The sequence below is a fragment of the Typopeltis vanoorti genome, chromosome 22, assembly GCF_054136105.1.
Source record: "Typopeltis vanoorti isolate ZY-2024b chromosome 22, IOZ_Tvanoo_1.0, whole genome shotgun sequence".
In the NCBI taxonomy this organism is placed as follows: Eukaryota; Metazoa; Arthropoda; class Arachnida; order Uropygi; family Thelyphonidae; genus Typopeltis; species Typopeltis vanoorti.
In genome coordinates, this window is record NC_143570.1 from 36,448,178 (window position 1) to 36,474,905 (window position 26,728).

Below are 26,728 nucleotides of genomic sequence, written 5' to 3' on the forward strand. Positions count from 1 at the left end.
TACTCTTCTTTCCAGAGATTGACTAACTCAGGAATCATCCGAAAAAAAAAAAAAAAAAAAAGCTAGAGTTCCTCTACCTGCCTATTACAGTCGTACTTAAAATTGTCTTTCTTCTGGTTGTCTAGTACTATGAAGCAAAACACCACTTCCACAAGGCTACACAGGCACCACAAAATTGATTTTGGAAAAATTAATTATAACTTAAATAAATGAAATGGATAAATAGACTGGGAAAGTTGATTACTGCTTAAATAAACATGATGGCCTTAAGATTTTCAAGGATTTAATCAGCTCCTATATCACACCTCATCCTCTACCACTACTCCACAAGATTCCAGACAGCATAAAAACAACTCAGGATACTCACCAAGATATACTGCTTGGCACGTATGAAATACGCCAAGGTGTACCTTATAAGTGCTATCTTCTTCAAATGTATACTCCACTTAGTGAACTGGATGTTTACTCATGTTCTTGTTAACATCTGAGAGACTGATACAGTAGGAATTTCTATAGGTTTACTAAAACACCTTTCTCTACCAAGTTTTCAACTTACATATCATAAGTTTATGCTCATCTGTTGCTGCCAGGTGACAATAAATTGTCAAAACTAATATTCAGACATTAATCAGGAATGTGGTCATTATACTACAACTACTGAAAATGTGGTTCTTCAAACCAGTTCAGGACTAGTTTATTTAATTTATATATCATGCTTCAGCTCAAAAATTTTCTGATTTTTTTTTTTTTTTAACAGTTACATGTTGTATGTTTGTGTAATAATCTTCACCTTGTTACATAATTACAATTAAGAAAATTAGTTATTTCAGTAATAAAAAATGAACTCAATTGACCATCTCCAAGTCTTGTCCTGCATCTCTTGAGAAGCTGAGTTTCTGTTCATGTTTCTTGCTTCTGCAGAGCCATTGTATCTTTTTTTAACCATAATAAAAATTCACACTGTAGCTGGAGCATTTCATGCCACACACATTTCTAGTCTTGATGTCAAAGTACGTGAAATTCACTTTCACTTTGATATAAGTGGTTGTCTTTGCAGTATGCAATTAAAATCTCTGTCAGATCATCCCATGTGGACATGAACATGTTTATCTCCTTGGTAAAAAAATCTGTTCGTTGTATGACTGTAGGAATTCAAAAATGCTTTCAAAATATTTCAAAATCATTATTCTTCTTTTCCTTACCAACTGGTAAGGAAAAGCAACAATGAAGAAAGTTGGTAATCCCACTGTGGCATGGATATTTATGAATGTTCCTAGGCAGCAGTTACTGGAGGCCTGAAGCTGCATTTCAGACAAGAGCATATAAGGCGGAGAATTGAGACACCATCCACTTGTTCAAACCAGGCTAGTCTGGTTAGCTGGCTGAACATATTTGAAATATGATATACTCTATGATCTGTACTGATTCATTAGATGCACTATAGGTTTTAAGATCTCTATCTGAAATTCAGCTCTTATCCAGTGCTATCATAGATCCAGCATCTAACTCAGAAAATCCATACAGACCTACAATTTTGGTAGATCTTAGGCTATTATAAATTTTGTCTGCAGTACTTTCTGCTAACATAATGCTAACTATACAGTGAAAGAAATAACATTACAAGTAATGCAGCATAGCAAATCAGGAAAATCCCCTGAAGAAGATGGAATAAATATAGAACTTATAAAATGCACAGGCATCCTATTCATCAAACGACTTTTAAAATTATTTATCAATATCTGGCAGCAAGGAAAAATTCCAGAAAGTTAGAATAAGGCAATTATCATTCCAATATATAAAAAAGGCAATAAGTGCAACTGTGAAAACTACAGAAGTCTTCTAAATACCGGTTATAAGTTATATGCACAAATATTAACTTCAAAACGTAAATCATATGTAGAAGATAAACTTTGCAAAGAACAAAATGGCTTTCGAAAAGGATGATTGTGCATTGATCCAGCTTTTACGTTAAAAATCTTAATAGAAAAACATCACGAATACAACATAGAAACACACATAGCATTTGTAGACTACCAGAAAGCCTTTGACAGAGTTTTTAGGAACAAACTGTGGACCATACTCAAGAATCTAAACATTCCAAATTAGCTGCTTGCTGCAATAACTAACATATATATTAGAACAACCAAATAGCTGTATGAATCAATGAAAAAATTACAGAATAGAAATCAATAAAACAGAGGGGTCTGTCAAGGATGCCCAGAAAGTTCATCTATATAGATTTAATATCTATATAGATGAATTAGTAAAGAAATGGAAGGAAAATATAAAACCGGCATTTAAACTGTATCGTGGAACTATACTTAATACCCTTTTGTTAGCAGATGACCAAATAATCAAAGCAAGAAGTGAAGATGAACTCCAAAAATCAATATACGCCTTAAACATAAGTGCAAAAAAATTTGGAATGCAATTGTCAACAGACAAAACAAAAATCATGGCTTTTTAAAGGACCATTTCCAGTCAGAAGTAAAATCATGAATTGAAAATAAAATTTTAGAATAAATTAACTGCTTCAAATACATTGGATGTGCTGTATCATATACAAAAGAAGCTGACATTGACATCATAATTTCAAATTTTCTAAAGATAAGGAATATTTTCTAACTTAACCAAGTTCAAAAGCATACAAGAATAAGAGATTATAAAGTTTTGGCAAGATCTTTTCTACTGTACAGAAGTGAATTATGGACTATAAAAACTGCAGAAGAAAAATGAATAGAAACTTGGAGAAATGAAATTCCTATGAAGGACAGTAGGCTATATCCTCTGGGACAGAAGAAGCAGCACAAAAATATCCAAAGAACTAAAAATAGACTCAGTATTGGACAAAGTATATGAATACTGAAAGAAGTGGATTGAACATATCAAAAGAATGGACAGTTCAAGACTACCCAAAAAATACTCTCACACCACTCAAGTTGGAGGATATAGAAGTCAGGCTCAACCAGGGAAAAGATGGAAAGAGACTGGAACAGGCCACCGGGCCTAAATCCCTGAAAGGATGATGATGACTTTCTACTAACAAGGTTCATCATGAGTTGACTCTTCAATTAGTAAACATAACTGAAATGTACAAAACTAACACAGTAATAAAAATAGACTCATTACATACTAGAATATGTTTATTTTTATTTGAATTCCATTATAGGCCACCAAGAAGTAGAGTATTGTTTCAAACTGGAAAAAGTGCCAGTCATCTACCACTTATAAACATTCATAAACATCTATACCATGGCAAGATTTGAACTTATGATTTCTAAGGTGGAGCATGGAGTTGCTATTTGCTTGGACAACCAGGCCACCAATATGTATACTATATTGTTATGTTTAAGCAGCTTTGATGATGCCACTGAATTAACCGATGGAAAAACACGCTGGCAGAAAGTAAACAAAATTTATACAAAAGATTTGCTCAGCTATTAGTAATTTCCTGCATTATTGCTCTCTTACATTATTTTTTCAAATTTAGGCACTCAGTATATGCAAATTAATATCAAAATTCTTCCTACTAAGGGAATGCCCATAATGAATTCTCAACAGATGAAGCCTGAACTTAAACTTTAACATGTTAGTGTGTACACCCATCATATAAACAATTTTTTTCTTGTTCAAACCTGTCTAGGATACAATCATTAAATACATTTAAGAACTGATGAATCACCATTGCATGAGTACTGCAACATCATTTTATCCATATAATATATTTTAACTGTCTCTACTTATAATTAGTGCTATATAGATAATACTGTCTAAACTTTATTCACTAGGGAAGATTCTAACTAATATAGTCTTCATTTTTGTATATTTTTACGAAGGATCATTCTACATAAAATACCTATCATTTCTATGATAGGTATGCATATTTTATCATAGACATAGTGCAATATGACTATTACTGCTGTATTCAGAAATCCAAACCAACTCAAAACATTGTCAAACTTAATAGCAAGAATTTGGTTCATTCTCTCTGGCATGTTAAGTTTAGGATACTAAGATAACAAACCTTCATTCTACAATTTCTAGTTTTGATTTAGAACTAGAAGAGGATTTTGTATGGTGATTCATTGATACAAGGAGTCCTTGAAGAGAGTGTGATGAAATCATGTTTTCCTGGAGCTAAGATAAAGGATGTCAGTTATACTCTAGGGATGCAGAGAGTTAAGGCAAAGAGATATTTATTTTGGCTGGTATACAAATGATTCAACAGTTACAATTGACTGATCAGAGAATAGAGGTTGAAGAAATGTAATCGCTTAAAATATTGCAGTACCTCAATATGAACACAGGCATGGAATTAGATGACATATTGGCACATGTATTTAAGAGAATTATCAACTCCTCTGACCGAACTATTTAATTTAAGTCTCAGTACTGGGAAGGCGCCAATGGAGTGGAAGGTGGGCAAAATAGTCCCATTGCATTAAAGGAGACTCCGAGACAAAGGTAGTAAATTATAGGACAATCAATATCTCAGGAGTGGTGGTTAAGGCATTCGTGAAAGATAGAATTCAGGACTGGAGGTGGATAGGAATATGATACTCTGTAACGGACAATATGGTTTTGCGAAGGGTAAGTCTTGCCTTAATAATTTGCTTGCTTTTTATAATTCAAATGAATGTGGAGTTGGATAAGGGAAATGATCTCCACATAGCCTTTAAAGGAATGCAGAGAATTGACCAGGGCTTCTGACCTAATGTCCAATCCTCACCTTCTCGTGGTGCACCCTGTTGGGTATCTACCTGGATACTGAACGAACGAGGATAGGCTGGCAATTTGGGATTTAGCCGACCAAATTGTATTCTTATTGGCTTAAACCAATATACAAAATGATGGTACAACACGACAAAATTTCATGCTGGCTGGGGTGTCGCCCAGTTAAACAAGGCCCCGTTGTTTTTGTCAGGGAACCAGGGCGAACAGCGAAAAGTCAGCTACTGGAACAAATCTGAAAGCACACCCAAACTCAACATCACCAGAGTTAAAGATTGGTACTATCAACATCAGAAACCTGAATGGCAAAGAAATGGAGCTAGCTGAGGAATTAGATAAGTACCAGATCGACATAATAGGGGTGACTGAAACAAAAAAGACAAAAACTGGTGAGATCTTTCTGAGCAATAAATACAAAATGTTATATTCAGGAAATGACAATCGAGGAAAAGAAGGAGTTGCCACATTATTCAACACAAAATACGAGGCTAATCTTCTTGAATGTCAGGCAGTCTCAAGTAGAGTGATGTCGGCTAATATCAGAATGGGGAATTGGACAATGAGACTTATTTGTGCCTATGGTCCCACAGAAGGTTCTACTAAGGTAGAAGTGGAGGAATTTTTTGATGCTTTAAAAAAAGCAACTGACACAATGAAAAAGGAAAAGTTGGTCCTTGTTTGGGATCTAAATAGCAGAGTAGGAAATGATTGTGAGACATACAAAAATATTTTGTAAAAATTTGGAGAAAAGAGCAAAGCTAATAATAATGGCAAATATCTGTTGGATTTCTGCTCAGGACATGGACTGGTTATTACTAACACCATGTTCCAACATAAAAATGTACACAAATTCACATGGAAAGAAGAGGCAAGGAATAAGAAAAGTCTCATTGACTATGTTATTGTTGATAGTGATGTTTTCTCCCTGGTGGAGGACACCAGAGTGTACAGAGGATTTGACATTGGAAGTGATCACTACTTAGTCTTGAGCAGGATAAATTGAATTTTATATTGAAAAGAATAACATGTAAGAAAGTTTTAAAGCGAATAAAAGTTGAGCAGCTCTCAGATGTGAACTGTAGACTAAAATACACAAAGATTATTGAAGAAAAAATGAAAGAGTTTGAGAACAGGAACCAAACCTTGGAGATTCAGTGGCAAGCCTTGAAGAAAACCCTGATTGATTCAGCAAGAGAGGCATGTAGTGAGGTAATCTGCAAGGATAGAAAAATCAGAACTACATGGTGGACACAGGAAGTTAAAGAGGCAGTGAAGGAAAAGAAGAAAGCATACCAAAAGTTCCTGGCAAATGAGTCAGCTTTTGCTCTTAGAGAATACAAAGACAAATGTAAGAAAGTGAAACTTGTGTAAAACTAGCTAAACAAAAGTCATGGGAGGACTTTGGCAAGAACATAGAAAATCAAGCAGATGGTAAGATATTCTGGAGGTTGTTGAAGAAGCTTAGAAATGGAGGAAAGAGTGCTGTAAAAGGAGTTGGAGATGATAAAGGTGACATGAAAATGGGAGAAAAAGATATCCTTGAAGTATGGAGTAATTACTTTGAAAAATTGCTAAACGAAACAAGTAGTTATAGCACAGTGGTAAAAAACACTCAACAGGCATACAGTCAGGAATACATATCCATACTTGAAGTAGAAAAAGCCATCAAAGGCTTGAAATGTGGAAAGACAGCAGGAGTAGATGATATTTGACCAGAAATACTGAAGTATGGTGGTATAAAAGTCTTACAGTGGCTGCACTGCACTGCATAGTTCAGAAAGCCTGGACAGAGGGACGAATTCCCGATGATTGGAGTAGAGCTCTAATAGCACCCATATATAAAAAGGGAAATAAAACTGAATGTGAGAATTACAGAGGTATTTCCTTACTGAGTGTTCCTGGCAAGATCTATGCAAGTATACTTGAGAAACGGTTGAGAAGAATTGTGGAAGAAAAGCTTGGTGAAGAACAAGATGGACTCAGGCCAAATAGAGGCTGTCAGGATCAGATCTTCACTTTATGACAAATAGTTGGGAAAGCATGGGAATATTCCAAAGATGTGTATTTAAGTTTTGTCGATCTGGAAAAGGCATATGACAAGGTGCCAAGAGAGAAGCTATTCAATACACTAATTATATGGTGTCAATGGGGCATTATATCAAGCAATACTTAGTCTTTATTTGAGTTGTAAGTCAGCAGTTAGAATTGAAGGAAGTACAGGAAGATGGTTTAATGTTAAATCTGGTGTGAGACAAGGATGTACATTATCCCCTCTGTTATTCATTATCTATATCAGGGTTTCTCAAACTGTGTTCCGCGGAACACTAGTGTTCCGGGGAAGGTGAATAGGTGTTCCGCAAGAAGTTCTGGAATATGTCATTTTAGTTTTCTAAGCATTTTTCATGAATAAATATTTTATTGTAGAAATATTCTGAGGAGAATAATATTCGTGAATATGTCGAAAAGCTCAGACCCAGAATGCCTAATAACATCTGTGTATTGTTAATTTTCACACATCGAAACCTTTCAATATTTGGGAAAGGGAATACCGCTGTTTACGACGGGTCATAAAAATTGCCTGCACGCTGATTATAACAATGGGTGGCATATCCTCTGTTCTCAAAACTGAAGGAAATGACATCTGTGTAGCAAATGTCAGTGACAAAGTGGCAGATTTTTAAACATGGAAATATTCATGAATTATTGTTAATTTTCATACATCTAAATCTTTCAACAATCGGGAAAGAGAATGCCACCATTTATGACCGATCATAAAAATTGCCTGCAAGCTGATTACAACAATGGGCGGCGCGTTCTCAAAACTGAATGAAATAACATCTGTGTTGCAAATTCCTTGCTGATTGGTCAGTGACCAATCAGCAAGGAAGTATAAAGAAAATTTTTCCAATGAAATTGAAGATCAAGGTAGTCTGTATCCGGTTCTCAAATCTATTAATACTGAATACTTTCTTCGCAAATTCGTATTGCAGTGTGTAAATGCTTGTTCTGAAACCAAAGTTGCCGTGATTTTTTTAAAAGTAATAGGAATACAGATTTAAATTCTAATATGAATAAGAGACAAGGCACTTTGTTTAATTTTGGTATTAAGAAATCTCTTATTGAAGGTGTTTGTGACAGAACAGATAGTGAGTCATCCACCTCAAGCCTACAAAGATCTCCAGGATGTACAAAAGGAGGGGAAAACTACCAGCACACAGGAGAAAAAGTCTGCATTCGCTCGTAAGTACTTGTAATATAAATTTTTCGTGATCAGAATAGGATATATCAATGAAAATCAGCACAAATTAATTTAATGATGGTTTAATTGATGTTTAATTAATTAATAATAAAAATGGCTAAATTACCAATTAATTATTATTAATACATTACAAAATAACCAAGGTGTTCTGTGAAAATTTCTGGATTTGTGAAGTGTTCCATCATAGAAAACGTTTGAGAAACCCTGATCTATATGGATCACATTCATGAAGGAAAGTAGTATTAAACACGATATCAGAATTGGAGATGTTAATGTCAGCTCTTTGCTTTATGGGGACAATGTTATACTTTTAAATAAATCCACTACACGTTTGCAAGATTCCCTGACTAAATTGAATAACTGTTGTCAGGGCTGCCGACAGAAATTTTTGGGCCTGTGACAAGTCTGTGGTCCGGGCCCCACTTAAAAAAATGTATCACTTTTGTTTAATAAAAAAAGTCATATAAAACATTAAACATTCATTTAAAAAAAGTATACAATAAATTCAAATTTCGGTACATTGCATACCATACAAAATACAAACATTAAATAAAAAGAGAATTTTTCAATTTTTATTGCCTCATCTGCCTCATCCACTTCCTCACTTTATGGTTAGCGAAATCTTTAATCACCTCGTTATAATCAATTTTCATTGCCAGGTCATCTTCTATTGATAGCAAAGCTAAGCCATTTAATCTTTCCTGGAGCATTGATGATCTACAGAAGCTCTTTATTGCTGAAAGTTTACTGAACGTCCTTTCACCTTCGGCAACTGTTACTGGTATTGTGCAAAAAATTCTGATTGAAGTACAAATTTCGGGAAAAACACTTGAAGTCGAAATTTATAAATGGTATTTAATAAATCTAGTCCTGGTATAACATCTTTAAACGTGCCGTTATAAATCTTTTTTATGTGATAGATTTCGTCTTTCAGAGATATTGTTAAGTCTTTCGAATATTTATTTATTAAATTATTGCACGAGTCAGAAATTTCTTGATGATTCATTGTTTGAAAATTTAATATATGGTGAAAATAAATTCTGAATGATTTTTAAAGATGTGAGACGCATGTGAAGTTGGGAAATAATTGTATCCAGTATAACAAAATATACAGTTCTTTTAAAATGTTCTTGTGTATCATCCCCATCTGCACTTTCTTCATCTGCTAGCTTTATTCTCTTCGCTTTCGACTGTTTTTTGACATTTGGGGTTATACCCAATTCAATTGCAACAAGTGTAGCTTCAGAGAGAGAACATCTTGCCATTTATTTCTAAATTGTTCAAGTCTTTCAGAAGAGACTCAACATTTGCTGTTGCAATATCAATCGATATGGTACTAGATTGCAAATATTTTATTTTGGCTAAAGATTTTATTTAGACAGACGGCTAAAGAGCGTAGCATCTGTCTAAAACAAAACAGTATCATTCTCGATATGCCATTATCCTTTATCATTGTTGTATTATTACGAGAATTAAAACCGTGCATTATAAACACAGTTATATCACACGTAGGGGCCCAACGGTTGGGCACTTTTCGATGCCGGGCCCATGACAAAAGTCTCAGATGTCACCCCCTCTCGGCGGCCCTGACTGTTTTAATAGATATGGTATGAAGGTCAGCATTAAAAAGACAAAGACAATGAAAATAGCTGGAATTGTTGAAAATGTCAACTGTGTTGTGAACGGGGAACCTGTGGAACAAGTAAAACATTTCAGCTACTTTAGGCACGATTTTTAGTGAAGATAGTAAATTAAATATGGAAATAGACAACAGAATCAATAAAGCTGGTATGGTAGGAAGTCAATTGAATAAATTCATATGGAATAAGAGAGAAATTAGTTGGAACACTAAATTAGCTGTATACAAGACGGTGTTCAGACCTGTTTTAACTTATGGATCTGAGAGCTGGGTCAGAAGTAAAACACTTGACCAAAGACTAGAGACCACAGATATTAGAGGCGTGAACAGATGGCATCAATGGCAATATCATATTAAAAACGAGAATATTAGGAAAGAACTTGACAATGTCAGCATCCAGAAATGCGTTAGTAGAGCTAATCTCAGGTGGTATGGTCACTTAAATAGAATGGGAGATGAAAGATTAGCAAAACAAGTGTTCTCTGGCATGTTGGCAGGAAACAGACTAATAGGAAGACCAAGATATAGGTGGATTTATACAGCAAAAAGTGTCTTAGAAAACAGAAATATAAGATCTGATAATGTTGGAGTCTTGACAGGTAACAGATTGATTTGGAGGAAAATTGTAGATAGGAAGTTAGTAATGATGTAAATTTTTCATGTAGTACTATCATATCCTGTACACCCCTTGAGGGTACATGTCAGGAATTTGATGATGATGGTTGCTGATGGACAGATTTCAGAGAGTGGTTTATGGAGGAGTAGAGCCACAAGAAGGCAAGTGACACAGTGCTCAGTATTTGGCTATCTTTCTTTAATTTATATCAGTGATATAGGAAATGATTTGACAGGAAATATTCAGTTGTTTGCTGACAATGCCAAGCTGAAATGACAATGATAAATGAAGGTGATTCAGAGATCCTGCAGGAATACTTAAACAGACTAGCAGTATGGGCAAAGGTAAATGGCTGCCAGTTTAATATGGCAAAGTGTTAGGTGATGTACTTTGGGAAGAGATCAGAAGCTGTGTGATTATGTGAGTGGTGTGATTGTGGACAGAGAGTTGAAGTTTGAAGGGTATATTGTGAAGGTAACCAAAAGAGTAGTACATCAGATTACATGGTTTGAAGAACACACTAACAAGCAGAGATAGAGAGGTGACAAAGATTCTGGCAAGTCTGCGGAATGCTCCTTATGGGAATAAATTAATGGTCTGTAGGCTTCAAAAATTAGCTGATAGGCAAAAAAGAGAAGACATGACAGAAGCATTTAAAGTTATTAAAGGATTTTTAGAGGATTGATACTGAAGACTTCTTTTTCAGTGTATGGCAAGAAGGAAGAAAACAAGGGACTATCAGTGGAAGTTGTGTAAGAGTGTGGTTAGCAAGAATGTTAGAACTAGTTTTTTTGCTTAGAGGGTGGTGAATATGTGGAATGGGTTGCCAGAGATGGTTGGGGATGCTTCATAAAGTGAATGAGTTTAAAGAGAGTTATGATAGGTATTGTGTGAATGATGGATAATGTGTGAATCAGAAGACTCCATGGAGATAACTGTATAATAATAGAATTCTACCAAATTTGTCGTAAATATTACCATTATAATGATCTGATACAGTGAAAAAATCCCAGTAATTAAATTGCTTTTCATTTGCATGATGCACATTGACATGTTTTACTAAGCTCAGTTATTGCTCATAAAATCAATGTCAGTGGCAGGATAGAGAGAGAGAGAGAGATAGTGTAGCACAGGTCATGGAACCAAATGCCAGCCTGTTCAAGCAGAATATGTTATCTGATCTCCAACCAGTGGAGTGGATTCATATCCCACTGCAGACATGGAAGTTGGTCATTTCCTTTAGATGGAGATTTTTAAAAAATTTTTTTATGTCTGAATCTGGTAGCCCTGCTCTAGAGACTAGGGTGCTTGGAAATTTTTCTGGTTAATTCAGGTGCTTCAGTTCAATAAAGCAGGATGAGACCACTACTCTGCTTCAGTAAGTAGGCTAGTGGTCTCATTCTAGATAATGAAATGAATTTTGTTTTGAGGAAGCGGCACACATCTAGGAGTAATAATTAAATAACTTTTTATTAAACGATTAACCAATATTTTGTTATGGCCACCATAAGCATATGGATATTATGGATATTCTATACACATGCTTGATGGACAACTGTAAGAAGTCAAATACAGAATGAATTCAAAATGGAATAATCTTAATTTCCTAATTGGTGCCAACTACAGGCATAGACTCTGATGTTTTAGCTGAAGTCTCATGATGATAGTTTCCATTATTTTTGGGAGTATGGCAGACCAATTATTTTAGATTAGGAAAGTGTTGTAGAGCTGTGTCAGATTAAAAAAAAACTCTTGCAGTTGTATTTACATCTGAATCTACCAAAGTCTATCCTTGCAGGAAGATTGAATATTATATCTTTTAAGAGCATGTGAAATTTTCTGTGAGATGTCCTGGATGTAAGGAATGGAAGTAGATTTTTTGGGATCTGTTTTTGGGGAGGATTTGGTCTGTAAGAAGGATGTAATGTTTTCTTTTTTAGGGAGAAGTCATTGGATAAAAAAAGTATTAGAGATGTGACAGTTGATATGGTTTTAGCTCTGTTTGCTGAAGTTTTAATAACACCATACTGTTGGAAGGGATGATGGTGTGGCAAGTGAGGGATGTATTGATCATTGTGGGTAGATTTCCTGTAGATCAAAAAAGATAAGGATCTGTCTGGTAGTTGAGTAACTAAAGTGTCAAGAAAGAAAGATATTTATTGTTTTGTTTTTTGATCGAAAAGATTCTAGGATGTGGCTGTTCAGATAGGTACCACAAGTGTTTCTAACACACCTGTTTTTTTTTTTTTTTTTTTTTTTTTTTTTTTTTTTTTTTAGTGGGAGAGGAGGACATTTGAGGTGGATCCATGCTATTGTTTACCTTCCTATTGTGCTCACATGCATACTTCAGGCCTCCATGGAGTCAAAAGACTCATTATGGGAGGTCCTTCCTAAGAAACACAAAGTCTATCAAGACTCATCGAGGGGAGGTCCCCCCCCCCCCCCCAAGAAACACAAAGTCTATCATACCACTCCTTGAACTCATTGACAGTTCTCGCTCTCACCACTTCATCAGGCAATGCATTCCATGATTCAACCACCCTCCATGCAAAGAAACCACTCCTCACCCTCCTTCTCACAGTTTCCTTTCGTAACTTCCAGGGATGGCCTCTTGTCATCACTCCTTCCCGCTGTTCAACCAAGCGAAAGGTCAACTAAGATCAATATATCTTGCCTGTACCTATGGAAATGCCTATGAAAATTATTGGTAATATTGTTTATTGCTTCTTTGAAACAAGAATGATAATCAACATCTAAGCATTTGTACTAGGTTACCAGTTGATAAAAGTTTAGTATTCAGTCTCTCGAGTAAAAAAAAAAAGTAGGTTTTCTGGATTAACTAATGCTTATGTCCCATGGTATTTTTTATGTGCATCCTACTCACAGAAGGTTGTTTTGTTAATGCATATCATTAATCACAGTTACTGGGGGACTAACCTTCTCCCTTTTTAATATAAACAGAATTCAGGAAACAAATTTATTCATCATCACACTGTTTGATTTTCTGTTTTTTCATCTCAAACATGTGTCTTCTGATATACACGCATTTCTCAGTTATTGTTGATGTGAATATTCTACCACATAAAGTCATTACATTTAACATTATTAATAAACAATTACTTTTTATTTTTCATCATCTGTAACACTCCTCTAAAATCACTTAATGCATGACTGACACACTCTTAAATAAGAGAGATGTTCTGACCATTGCAATTGTCCATACACATTCTTTTGTTGCTTCTCTTCAGAGTGAAGCTGATATTTACTCTCTGCATTCCTTCAGGTATGTAATTCTTTAACACACTTTTATTCTACACACTGAAAACCGGTAAATAATTTTTTGCTTCATTCTCTACTTTGCAAACTACTTCTATCCTATTTCATTCTTTTCACATTCGTATTCTTTACTTTTCCTTTTTCTACACTCCCTTGCCTGACCTTCACTGCTACTCTCATTCTTTTTTGATAACTTTTTTTGACTAGTTTCTTCTCTATCTCCCAGTTTTACAATTCACTCTATTCAACTTTCAGCTGACTTTTTTCTTTTTTTTTTTTTTTTAAACTCAACCTGTTCTATTTTATTCGTCTAATGTTTACTCACTCTGCATTGTCATGATTTTTATCCCCATTTAGCTTCAGGCTCATATCTAATATCTCTTCCATAGACCTCTCTCTCTCTCTCACACACACACTTTCTTATCATTCATGGTATGATGTTTAAAGAGAGCAAGAACACAGAACATTCATGAAAAAGATATAATATGCAACATGACATTTAAATACTGTCTTTGGATAGAATCTAGAATTAGCTGGTTATTTGTATAAAAGCTCCTGGAACTTATTTGCAAATATAGCTCTTCTCTGTTTTCTGACAACTACACAAAAAATACTTTCTCATAGTGGGACTGTTGTTCATTTATTTTGTTAATGTTTTGTGCTTTTCAAGACTTCGTTGAAAAAAATCATTACAAAGTGATTGTTTTTTTTTTATGCTGCTGCTTTCTGCAGCTTTGTGTATTTAGAAATGAGTATGTTGCAGTTCTCATGACTTTTTTTATAATAATTTCAGGAAGAAAACTCAGAGACACATGACAGCCACTCTTGTCAGGAAAATAAAGGGCAGAGGATGAGTGAACCTCAACCAATAGCTGAATTGTCTACTCATATGCCGAAAGAGGCGAAATCAACACAAACTTCAAAAGAAAATGAACAGTGTCTGCCCGTTAAGATAAAACCACAAGTAGCAGTTCCTGATGTTCCCAATAACCCAGAAAGTATGAGAAATAGTGTTCAGCTCACCACCCCTAGGGAGACCAGTATTGTAAAGGAATCTAATAAACGGAAAAATGTAGATGTATCTATTGCAAAAGAACTTAATCCTGTTCCTAATGTTCAAGTACGGAAACCACCCCCAGTTCCTCCAAAGACCAGAACAGTGAGTGACGTTACCACGGAATTGGGAAAAGTAAAGCAAGGTTTACCTGTATTGAATGGTAGCATTTGTTCATTACCATGCATAACTGGAAATTCTTCAAATTGTGCTGTATCCCAAACAGATGCCCAATCAGAAGCTCTAAAACAGAACAGCTGCACTAACGCTAATGGTAGAACACAGACTTCGGCAAATATTCCTGACCCTGTGATAGTGCCACACAAAGCAAGCAACAGTGAAAATGCAAACTGTGAACCTCTTCCTAAATTATCTCATGCCAAAAACAGTTCTGAAATGAGAAAAGCCACTGACATCTATCGGATTTCAAAAGCATCAAGTTTTACAAAATTTGAGAAAAAAGACAATGATGAACAGAAACTTTGGGCCAATCGTCCAGAGAAATTAAGTTTTAAGGAAAAGGTTAGAAAATTCGCCATGCAGTCAGGAGATTCAGAATTTCCTAAAGAAAAAGTAAAACATTCTAGGGCTCAAAGAGAAATAGAAAGTAGATTCAATGGTATCCTTAATCCTGGTTCACATTCTGGAGAAAAGTAAAGTGTTGGATTCCATCCATTTGAGCAATGTGAAACAGGTGAGTGTCATTGTCACAAAATGAATACACAGAATAGGTGTTTCAGGTTGAGTGCACATTATCTTAAGTAAAGAATGATCATCTGCAGGACAAGATTTTACTGTGCATATGAAAAAAAAAAGCATTTTTGTGTATTAACTTTGTAAGTAGATTCTCTGTAACTTCCTGAATGCAGTAAGCTACTCATTTTACTGAGTAGCATATGTTATTAGTTTTGATTATGAAATTACTAGGTAAATCAACCAAAAGGAGTGATTGCTCATTGTCTTCTTGTTTCAGCAGGTCACTTTAATATTCCTTATTACTTTTATGATGTTTTATGTTAGCAGCGATGCATGTAATATTTCTGGGATCTTGCATGCTTTTTTTTTTTTTTTTTAATCTGAGAAATTATTTCACTGAGATGTTCATCTGTAAATTACTTATATAAATGTGCTCTCCTTTGAGGCTTGTCAAAGTCTCATAAATAATGTCGGATTCTGCCACTTATTTGGAATTCCTGTCTGAGGGTACACATCACTGTAGATAAAAAAAAAAAAAAAAAAAATGTTACATAGGGACTGACTTGATGATTTCCCTATTATATTAAAATCAAATGAAGAAAGAAAATAAGGAATAATATACTTTAATATTATTTTATTATTATTATTTTTTTTGCATTGCTCACTCTTCTCTTGAAAATGCATATCAAATTATGAATGGAGCAAAAAGCAAAGACAATAAAACAAACACCAGGGAAATGAGGATAGTGTTAATAAAGAAAGCCAAACAATTACTGAATTGATTACTAAAACTGTTTATTGTATTATCTCTCCGTAGGAATTCTACATTCTTCTGAACACATGAAATTGCATAAATTAAAGATGCGAAGAAATTATATTCTTGATTTAATCCTTTAATGAAGTGTAAGCAAACTAGGTTTGTGCATGAAGTCACTTCACGACTCGGCTACTTTATATATATATATATATATATATATATATAGAAGCTAATGACTTCACATCAATTGCCTTAGTATCCCATGATGCAATGCACACATCCTTATGGACATGTATAATGCTATGCATTATGGGAATGGCCACTACCAAGACCAGTTTTGATTTATTAAGGTCCCATCAGTGGGAAATATGACTTTGGCATACCTTGGTATTCAATCAAGGTTGAAACCATTCTGGGCAGCGGCCCTTCCCATAATGCATAGCATTATACATGTCTATAAGGATGTGTGCATTGCATTACGGGATACTAAATCAATTGATGTGAAGTCATTAGCTTCTATATACAAGTAGCCCAGTTGTGAAGTGACTTCATGTGCAAACTTTGTTTGCTCACACTTATATTCTTGGTTTAATCCTTTATCTAATTTCTTGGCATCTTTAATTTCTAATATAACCAAGTGAAAAAATTTTCAACACCTGAAATTGCAATATTTATGACTGAGCTAAGGGCTCAGTCTTATTTTCCTGTGCACGTTGAGTAAAATCGATGAACCAATCACTAATATTGGGAACTGTGCATAAACATGATCCTAAAATTATGATGCACCTTCAAGCATATAATATTATTTAATTATAACTACATCAGAGAAGGGGAAAAAAATTAAATGAAACTTGTGCAACTGATCATGTTTGTCTTGACAAGAAATATGAAATTAATATATTACTTGGAACTGCAGTGTTCAGTTTATATCAAACCAAGCATGGAAAATGAAAGGTGGAAACATGTAATAACTGTTATCATGTTTAATATTCTCCATAGATAATGTCATATATGAGGTGGGAGGAACTGAAAAGTTTGATAAACACTTAGAACAAAAATGATATTAAAGCAACGGATATAACCACAAGAAATAACATACTAGTAGCAGAGTTATGAAGGTAACTAATGCTCATATATTCTTATATCCTTGTATGTTCTTTCTTGTGGTTATATCAGTTATTTTAATATAATTCTTGTTCTACGTGTTTATCACAACTTTCCAGCCCTCTACCTCTCTCATGCCATGTCAGCAGTTCTAGTTGCTTAAGTTATCTGGCTAAAAAAATAAAATAAAATCCTCATTCTACTAAGTCTTCCAGGTGATAGATGAATTCATTTACTATCTTATACTAATAAATTCATTTACTGATATTGAGACATCACCACTCTGCTCATTGGTGGCCTGATGCATCTTGAAGTACCATGTTAAGTCTCTGGAGCAGGTTTAGGTTTCCTGAATTATCTAACCCGTAGTCCACTCATAGTGATAATGCAATAGAAATTTGCAACTGCATGGAATTATAAAAATAAAAAAAAAGCCTGATTTCCATTTTAATTTCTTTGCTGATTCTTTGTTCGACACATTTAAAATAATTGTTTGTTGGATTTATCTCTGTAATGCCAGTTATGTCAGCTTAGTATTTCTGTTTTTCATCTTCTTTCTCTGCATCTTTCTTGTTGACACTTCACAAGTCGAGTGTGGAAATTTTTAGTTATGGCGAAGATGCATGTGTTAGTGTAATCAGTTTTGAGTATTGGGTGACAGAAATTGTCAGTATTGTAATCAGTTATGTCCTTTCAAATTGTGGAATATCCAGCACCTAAACTTTGCTTTCAGTTTGGTTCTTCAGTGAAAATGGTAAGGGAGGAGAATTTTAATTAAATGATGGCCCATCGTTGATTTCCATCTATATATAGCTACAGTGTAGTTAATCTAGGTTCTCAACTGTTAGCCAGTTCTAGCTCTAACGAAAACCTACTAATAGCATGCACTTTGAAAAGATGAGGACTTGACACTGCATCATGAACTCCAGTTGGATTTCTGAGGTACCCTTCATTTTTTTGTTAGGAACTACTGCTCCAGTGAAAATGAGAAAGGAGGATGTTATCCTTTAATAAACAGTACATTAAAAATTGATGTTCTGTTTAATAATTTGAATATCAAACATTTAAGTCTGATACAATGGATGTATAAATAGAGAAGGGTGCAACATAATCCACTGATCCTTGATAATTTCTTAAATCATATGAATAGCAGGATAGTAAATGAATATTTTAATAAATCATTCAATTTCACAATTTAAGTTAACAACATATTCTTATTGCTTGGTATTATTGGTTCATCAATAATACAATTTTATGCATAGAAATGTAGTAATTGAAAACTATTTATTGTTGTTCTTTTATTCATTCAAGTGATGGCCAGATTACTTGCCATATACTTGTTGGTTCATATGAGTTTTTCATCACTTGGATTATTCAGCTAACTATTGTTTGCAGCTTTGCTTAAGAAAATGTCATTCAGCTGTGTGAATTTCAAGTAACAAGCATTGACCAGCAAGAAATTTGTAATTGACATTTTGTTTTCCTCATCTGATATGAATACTTTAGTACAATAGATAGATCACAGGGACTCATAGAAGCAAAACAACTTAATTAATCAGATCTTCACATATGCACCTATGGTGACCCAACAAACATGAAGATGATCCTAATTTTCTCCTGTTGTTTTGTAGCATGTCTGGACTTGTAAGCAGTGATTACCAATTAAAACAGTTCAACCATATTGCATGGGATCTGCTTTCCCAGTCCATTTGACTGGAAATTACTCATTCAGAAAGGCTTTCACTGAGTTGCACAGTGTGATTGCAATTTATCACAGTGAATAAGATTATCTCATGGTAACTGTTGGACTGCATAGTTTCACAACATAGCTGTATATACTTGCTTTATCTTTATTCATGTAGAATCAAAATTTATGAGGACATAAATGATTGAAAGGTAGTCTTACATATAGTATATTTTTTTTTTGAATTAGTGGCCATGACTTCTACTAGTTTGCTGCAGCATTTTAAAATGCTATTCCATAAAGATATTTAAAAAAAAAAAAATTATAACCACAAGAAATTGAAAAAAATAATCAGAGATATTTATGATACCAGAACTGTAATAAGATTATTTAATTTAATTTAATCTATATTGGATGGTTCATTTATTCTCTCTTAGTAATTAAAAAATAAAATAAAATAAAATCCAATATGGCAGATAATAGCAAGAAATTTTTTTGGTGTAATACATTAGCTACATAATGTAAATATTAAATATCGTAATTTCATATTATTTACTTAATATGAAAACAATATCAATTACAGAAAAAAAAATTAAAATCTGAGTTGGATTGGTAAATTTTATAACTTAAATAAGTTTTGATCATTTAACAAAACATGCATTTAGTCCATCTTCCCACAAATATACAATAAAGGGTATCGCTGATACCCAAAATTGATAGAATAATCATAATTTAAAAATATCATATAGCAGGCTTATTATACAGTTTTGTATATATTCACACATAATGTATATATTTTATCAGAAAGATATTCTTTGGTAAGAACGTAACGTCTTGACTAGAATGTCGGCTCAAGATGCAGGACACACAGTACTTGCGTGTGATAAAAGTGGATATCTGAACTTCAAATTGAGTAAACATTTATGACTATCAAAAGGTTTGAATATTTTAAAAATTTGAATTTTAATCAACATTTGATGCATTCTTGACCCACTTGATTCTTCACGCCACTCCTCCTTTATAAAGGTCTTGTTAAAGTGCTATATAGAATTTTGATTATTTGATTTTATTTATGAATAGCAGCAGCAAACTCCCTCAATGAGTCTTTGGGGTGTTATGTGATAATAATAATAGGAAATTCCTATTCTTAACTGACTGTAGGTAAGAATGTGGGTTGTTTGTTACAAGAGACATGTAAGAGCGAAATGGGAAAAAAAAGATAATTCTCATCTTAGAAATATCTTAATGTTTATTCTCGTAGACAGGCTTATACGTTGGTTATGCATTACTAAATCACTTAAGGACTTGACAACATAGATATGAATATAAATTAAATTACACTTTAATAAATATTTCTGATATTTCGGCACCATCACGTTTCCATCTTCAAAAGGAACTTACAAAAAAAGGCACGTGCACGTAGGCACTACAACACAGTAACTGAGAATGAAGTCATGAAGCTATTGTTCTCCTAAAAGTCCTAATGGTGCTCCCTAGCTGGCTAAGTAGGTGTTCTTGGCCGTTGGGCTGAAGGTCAGCTGATGTAAACCTCCCAAATTTGGGGCAGTCTCATACAACCAAATTTGTTGAGGTTTGGAGAATTTCTTAGCGCTGAGGCTGATTCCATAGTCTTTCGAATTTGTATTTGCTATGGTGTATTACTGTAGCTTTCTTCCACCGTATTCTGTGGCGTGTATCCAGAGCATGGTCTGCAAGACCAGAATGGCTGTACTTGTGAAAACGGATGTAGTCCTTGTGTTCCGAATTTCTGATATTCGCTGTCCTGCCTATTTAGCCAAAGTAAGACAGTTTACAGCTGCAAGAGACCTGGTATATAGCAGGTAGGTCTAGGGGAAGTGGTTGGTCATTAGTGGAGCAGATAAGGGATGCTAATTTTCTGTATGGTCTGTAACAGGAGGTCAAGTCATGTTTTTTTAAGATTTTGGTAATTTTTTCCGACGTGCCTCGGATATAGGGAATGGTGATGGATTTAAAGTAATTCTTGTTGTGGAGGGGGGGGGGGGTTGTGGTTTGTAGGTTTCAATATTTTTTTGAATTTTTTTAGGAGGTAGCCATTGGCTGAGAAAGTGTTGAAGATGTGATTTAGTTCAGTGTTTAGGGCCATGTCGTTAGAACAGATTAGTTTAGCCCTGTTAAAAACCCGTGGGTTTTCTATAAACTGAGAAAACCAAGGTTCCATCAGGCTGGCGGGTGACTAGTGTGTCTGGGAAAGGGAGGCTTGTTTTCCTCTTTATCCTGGGTGAACTTGATTTTGGGGTTTTGGTTGCTTAAGTGTGTTAAGAAGGAGAGGAGTGTATCAGAGCCATGTGGCCAAATAGCGAACACATCATCATCATAGCGAAGCCATATGGTTGGTTTTTGTGGGGCAGAGGCTAAGGCTTTTTCTTCAAAGGTCTCCATAAAGAAATTGGCCGAGGGTTGGGAGAGTAGTGAACCCATGGCTGTCCCCTCTATTTGTTTGTAGAAATTTCCCTACCAAACGAAATAGCCTGAGTTCATTGTGAACTGAAATAGGGCTGAGATATCGGGAGAAAATTTAGCTTGGATTAGCTCTAAAGTTTCCTTGGGTGGGACATTTGTGAATAAGGAGGAGACGTCATGTAAAATTGACCAAAGCTCGTGACTTAAAGTGCACGAAAGCTGCAGACAAAGAATTTGAAAAAATACGAGATCGCCAGATGAAAAAATTCGAAAAATTAAGAAGTCGACCGTCAATCCAAAACTCCCTACCAACAATGTAATCAACCTTTTGTCGGTCACCCTGAAGCCTGAAGCACTCAACGCGCTTACACGTGGCCACAACTTTGCCATTGCTCCTAGAAAAATACCTAGTGAGGATATTATGATCCAGATCGAACGCGGAATCCGCCACCTTCCAAATCAAATCGCCAACAGTGTAAGACGATGTAGCTTGTGTCCTCTCCAAAGCAAGACCACCAAAAACCAACATCCAACAAGGAATATAAAGATCTGCAGGAAATGAGAAATAATAAAGAAATAGTTATCACCAAAGCGGATAAGGGAAATGCAACTGTAGTACTTAACCAAAAGGACTACACAGGTAAGCTTAATGCTCTTCTATTAGATCAGGCTACTTTCCTCCCCATCGAATACAATCCCACCAACTCACAAATCAGAAAACTTCACAGGCTCTTTAAGAAAGTCACTTCTTGGTCTGTAGAAGTTACCAACAGATTAAAGCCGTTGAACTGTATGCCCCCCCCGTATTTATGGACTCCCAAATATACATAAAGAAAATGTGCCATTACGTCCCATAGTGGATGGCATTGATTCCCCCACATACAAATTAGCTAAACATTTGGCCAAAGCGCTCACACACTATACTGGCAACACACCATCACACACAAAAAAAAACTCAGCCCACTTCAAAGCTAGCATAGAAAACCTTACACTCCAACATACTGACATAATGGTCAGATTTGACGTCTCCTCCTTATTCACAAATGTTCCACTCAAGAAAACTTAAGAGCTAATCCAAGCTAAATTTTCTCCTAATATCTCAGCTCTATTTCAGTTCACAATGAACTCAGGCTATTTCGTTTGGCAGGGAAAATTCTACAAACAAATAGAGGGGACCGCCATGGGTTCGCCACTCTCCCCACCCTTGGCCAATTTCTTTATGGAGATTTTTGAAGAAAAAGCCTTAGCCTCTGTCTCACAAAAACCAACCATATGGCTTCGCTACGTTGATGATGTGTTCGCTATTTGGCACACTTAAATAACCAACACCCCAGAATCAAGTTCACCCTGGAAAAAGAGCAAAACAACAGTCTCCCTTTACTAGACACACTAGTCACCTGCCAGCCTGATGGAACCTTAGTTTTCTCAGTTTATAGAAAACCCATTCATACAGGCCGGTACATTCACCTACAATCCCCCCCCCCCCCCTCACAACAATATGGAGTAGTGAAAACACTATACAATAGGGCTAAACTAATCTCTTCTAACGACATGGCCCTAAACACTGAACTAAATCACATCCTCAACACTTTCTCAGCCAATAGCTACCCCCCACACACACCAAAAAAAATATTGAAACCCGCAAACCGCAACCCCCCTCCTCCACAACAAAGATTACTCTAAATTCATCACCATTCCTACATTCGAGGCACCTCGGAAAAAATTACCAAAATCTTTAAAAAACATGACTTGACTTCCTGTTACAGACCATACAGAAAATTAGCATCCCATATCTGCTCCACTAATGACCAACCACTTCCCCTAGACCTACCTGCTGTATACCAGGTCTCTTGCAGCTGTAAACTGTCTTACTTTGGCCAAATAGGCAGGACAGCGAATATCAGAAATTCGGAACACAAGGACTACATCCGTTTTCACAAGTACAGCCATTCTGGTTTTGCAGACCATGCTCTGGATACACGCCACAGAATACGATGGAAGAAAGCTATACTAATACACCGTAGCAAATACAAATTCGAAAGACTATTTATGGAATCAGCCTCAGCCCTACGAAACTCTCCAAACCTCAACAAATTTGGTTGTATGTGACTGCCCCAAATTTGGGAGGCATACATCAGCAGCCCAACGGCCAAGAACACCTACTTAGCCCGCTAGGGAGCACCATCAGGACTTTTAGGAGAACAATAGCTTCATGACTTCATTCTCAGTTACTGTGTTGTAGTGCCTACGTGCATGTGCCTTTTTTTGTAAGTTCCTTTTGAAGATGGAAACGTGATGGTGCCGAAATATCGGAAATATTTATTAAAGTGTAATTTAATTTACGAGTATATTCGTTTCTACGTTGTCAAGTCCTTAAGTGATTTAGTAATCACGTTGTTTATATAAAAATGATATGTGAAATTTTCTTCTAAATGTAGTCACTTTTAATAGGAATTCTACACACACATATAGTTGATGTGCATGTAGAATTCATGCACATCCTGGATTATATCAAATTAAGAGTTCTACAAATTGCAAGTTTTTTATTGTAAAATTTATAAATTATTAACTTTAGACATTTCATTTTGTTTAATAGGATTACTGGGATGCTACAGAGGACTTTCCAGTAGTGTTTTTTATTGTTGTTTTTCCCCCAAAAGCAAATTGATTTTTTAATATAGTAAAAAGTTAATGTTATGTTGTACAGATATTAATGTTATGATGAGTAAAACTCATGAAACTGAAACTGCTGGTGTATATATTTTAATTCTGTAAAACATTGTTTTTTATTTTAATAAAAAAAACTATGGAATTCTTCCTTGTGTTTATTTATATGTTTAAATATTTCTATCTCATCCAAGAGCTGAAATACTATATAACTTTTTTAATTTTTTAATACAGCCATACATTTAGCAGATTTAATACTCCAGTACTCTTCTGTATTTATTAGGGAAAAATGAAAGAATGGAAACAATATCATAGCCTTATAAAGAGTTCCTGTTAGAATTGCAATCAGAAGCAAGGTAAACATATATCCAAAAGATGTGCCTCAAAAAAAAAAGCAATTTTTTTTAGGCACTTTATGATCTCTGTTCAGAGAGCAAGTAGATCATAAATATTGTCTGTCACTGTAACTCTTTTCATTAGACTTTCACTGACCACTTGCATGAATCCTGATGGCAACTGTGAATGTTATTTGTGTAGCTATGAAAATTCCATGGATTCTCTGAAAAAATAATACATATTAGCTTTAAATGTGTAAATAATATAGTGTGACTAGTTTTATAAATTATAATCAGTAGTTTTAAATTTATAAACGATATAACCCTGGTTGGCCAGATGAATAGTGCTTCTACTTTCCAACTAATAGGTTATGGATTTGAATCCCTCTGCAAGTATGGCTGTTGTGAATGGCTTTAAAGGTGATTGTCGATTTCTCTTGACTGTATAAAAAAAAGTATTATGATTTCCTATTTCTTAATTAATATGAATTGTGATTGTTAATAGAAGTAATATACTGGCCTCATATAGTGTTAGTTGTGTCAGGGCCATACTTACACTTTTCCCGAGGTAGCACTAGAGTGCCCTGGGGCCGACGCCTCATTGTTTGGGGCCCTTAAATTTGACCTAATTTTTCGGGGTCCTCAGCCAGAGCCTCGTGAGCTGAGGTACGGCCCTAATCTTCACGTGATATTATCGCTTCTGAAGCGAGTAATGTGATTTGTCAGATATTTCTGCGTTTTATAGATAGGTTAGCAAGCTAACAGCACTTACTATGTCTCCTTTTATCCGCATGAAACAACCGATGAAGAATATAGTGATTTTGATGAAGCTTAAAATAGAAAAAAACATTAAGCATCAAATTTTTCTACAATCAGACAATTTATGCTTTAAGAACAAAGCTTTTTTTTCTTCACTGCGCGAGTGATACACTGGACGCGACTGATTTAAATTTTTTTCACTTGTTCATTAAATAAGTTGTTAATTAGCATAATTTAATATTGCATATGCCTGCAAGGCTGATTTATTGTATTTTTTAAAAATAACTTTGTAGTAATGCAGTATATTTATTAATTATACTCAAGAAAGAACAAAATGTGATACTTGGAGAATGACAATGTAAGTACTGAGAAGATGCAGAGAATAAAATATGCAAGTTGTTTTTTTCTTCAAAAAAAATGAAAAGTATGATCCTTTTAGCTAATTGTACTCACTTTAGTCATGTATTTAAAAATGTACATAATTCCATAACGCACGTGTGGTATTCATATTTCAATAGTTATTGGATATCAGGGCCGTACTTAAGCACAGGTGCACGAAGCTCTAGCTGAGGCCCCCGAAAAATTAGGATCAATTTAAAGGCCCTAAATAGTAATGAGGATCCTTGAAGCACTCTAGCGCCTAGGTAAAAGTCTAAGTATGACCCTGTTGAAGATTATATGGCATTACTGTTAAACTGTCTTCAGTAGGATTCTTCAAATGGTAGGCCACATCAATCAGCCAAAGGATTATTCACAGATCACGATTTCAGCCCTACTCCGTCTGTAATGTAATGCAGACTAGTTAGATTTTTGAACACCTGTAAAAAATAAAATAAATCCACTAAGCACCCTTTATTCCCTGAAAGGAGTGGACAAGGCCATTCAGCCTTGTCTTTTGAAGACTAGTGGACAGCTAGCCCCCCCACCCTTGGCCAATCACAGGATGTGAGGAAAGTGCGGTAGACTTCTTCCGTCTCGTGGTCCCTAACACTATATATATTATTGTCTGAAATAGCACGAGTCTTAGTGTAGATTTTCTTGAGTACACGAGATGAAAAATCTCACTTTCTGGCAGAAAAAAACAACTGCTTACCAGATCCTAGAGATTGACTAACTCAGGACCCGGTCGAAGAACGGGCTTAGAAAAAAAGCTCCTCTTAAAAGTCGAAAAAGTTGACAAATTACATTAAAGAGTTTGACTGCACGTCTAAGAAAAACATTTAGCGAATTTTCTTCGTGTTGAAATAGTTTGCTTGTCATGAAGGCAAGCAGCTTCCTGTAATACAATAATAAAAGCATTAGGTTGCGCACAATGTTAATCAAATTTCCAAAAGTGTACTTCATTAAAACAATTTTCGATCTCAAGTAGTCGATGGACATCTTCGACAATTTTTTACATGTCAAGTATAAATTTGACTTCATGTTTTGCAAAAAATATTGTAGAAAAGATGGCGTTTTCTCATTAATTAATGCATAAATTTGCAATGTTAGTAAATATTTGTAGTTATTCAGTAATTATAAAGGAGAAAAAAAATATGGTGAAATATAATACTTATGTTTTGTTAATGTTCAGGGATTCGGAAAGCAGTGATTTACTTGTTTCCTAATGTTGATCAACAAAAAAGACGAATTAAGGATTCTCGAGATAAAGTAGAATGGGCAGGTGAAGCGAGCAGTCACACCCCCTCTACTAAATTAAATAAACATAA

The 26,728-nt window shown here is 34.9% G+C and overlaps 1 protein-coding gene across 1 annotated transcript in view; it reads left to right on the forward strand.

Annotated features, from left to right (window-relative positions):
- Nucleotides 1-15,989, forward strand: part of LOC150094310 (uncharacterized) — a 125,628-nt gene extending 109,639 nt beyond the window's left edge. The window contains exon 9 of the mRNA XM_090412143.1: nt 14,315-15,989. Coding sequence (XP_090268269.1) covers nt 14,315-15,232 — 918 coding nt within the window. The 3' untranslated portion in view covers nt 15,233-15,989. The remainder of the gene's footprint in view (nt 1-14,314) is intronic.
- Nucleotides 15,990-26,728: the final 10,739 nt, after the last annotated feature.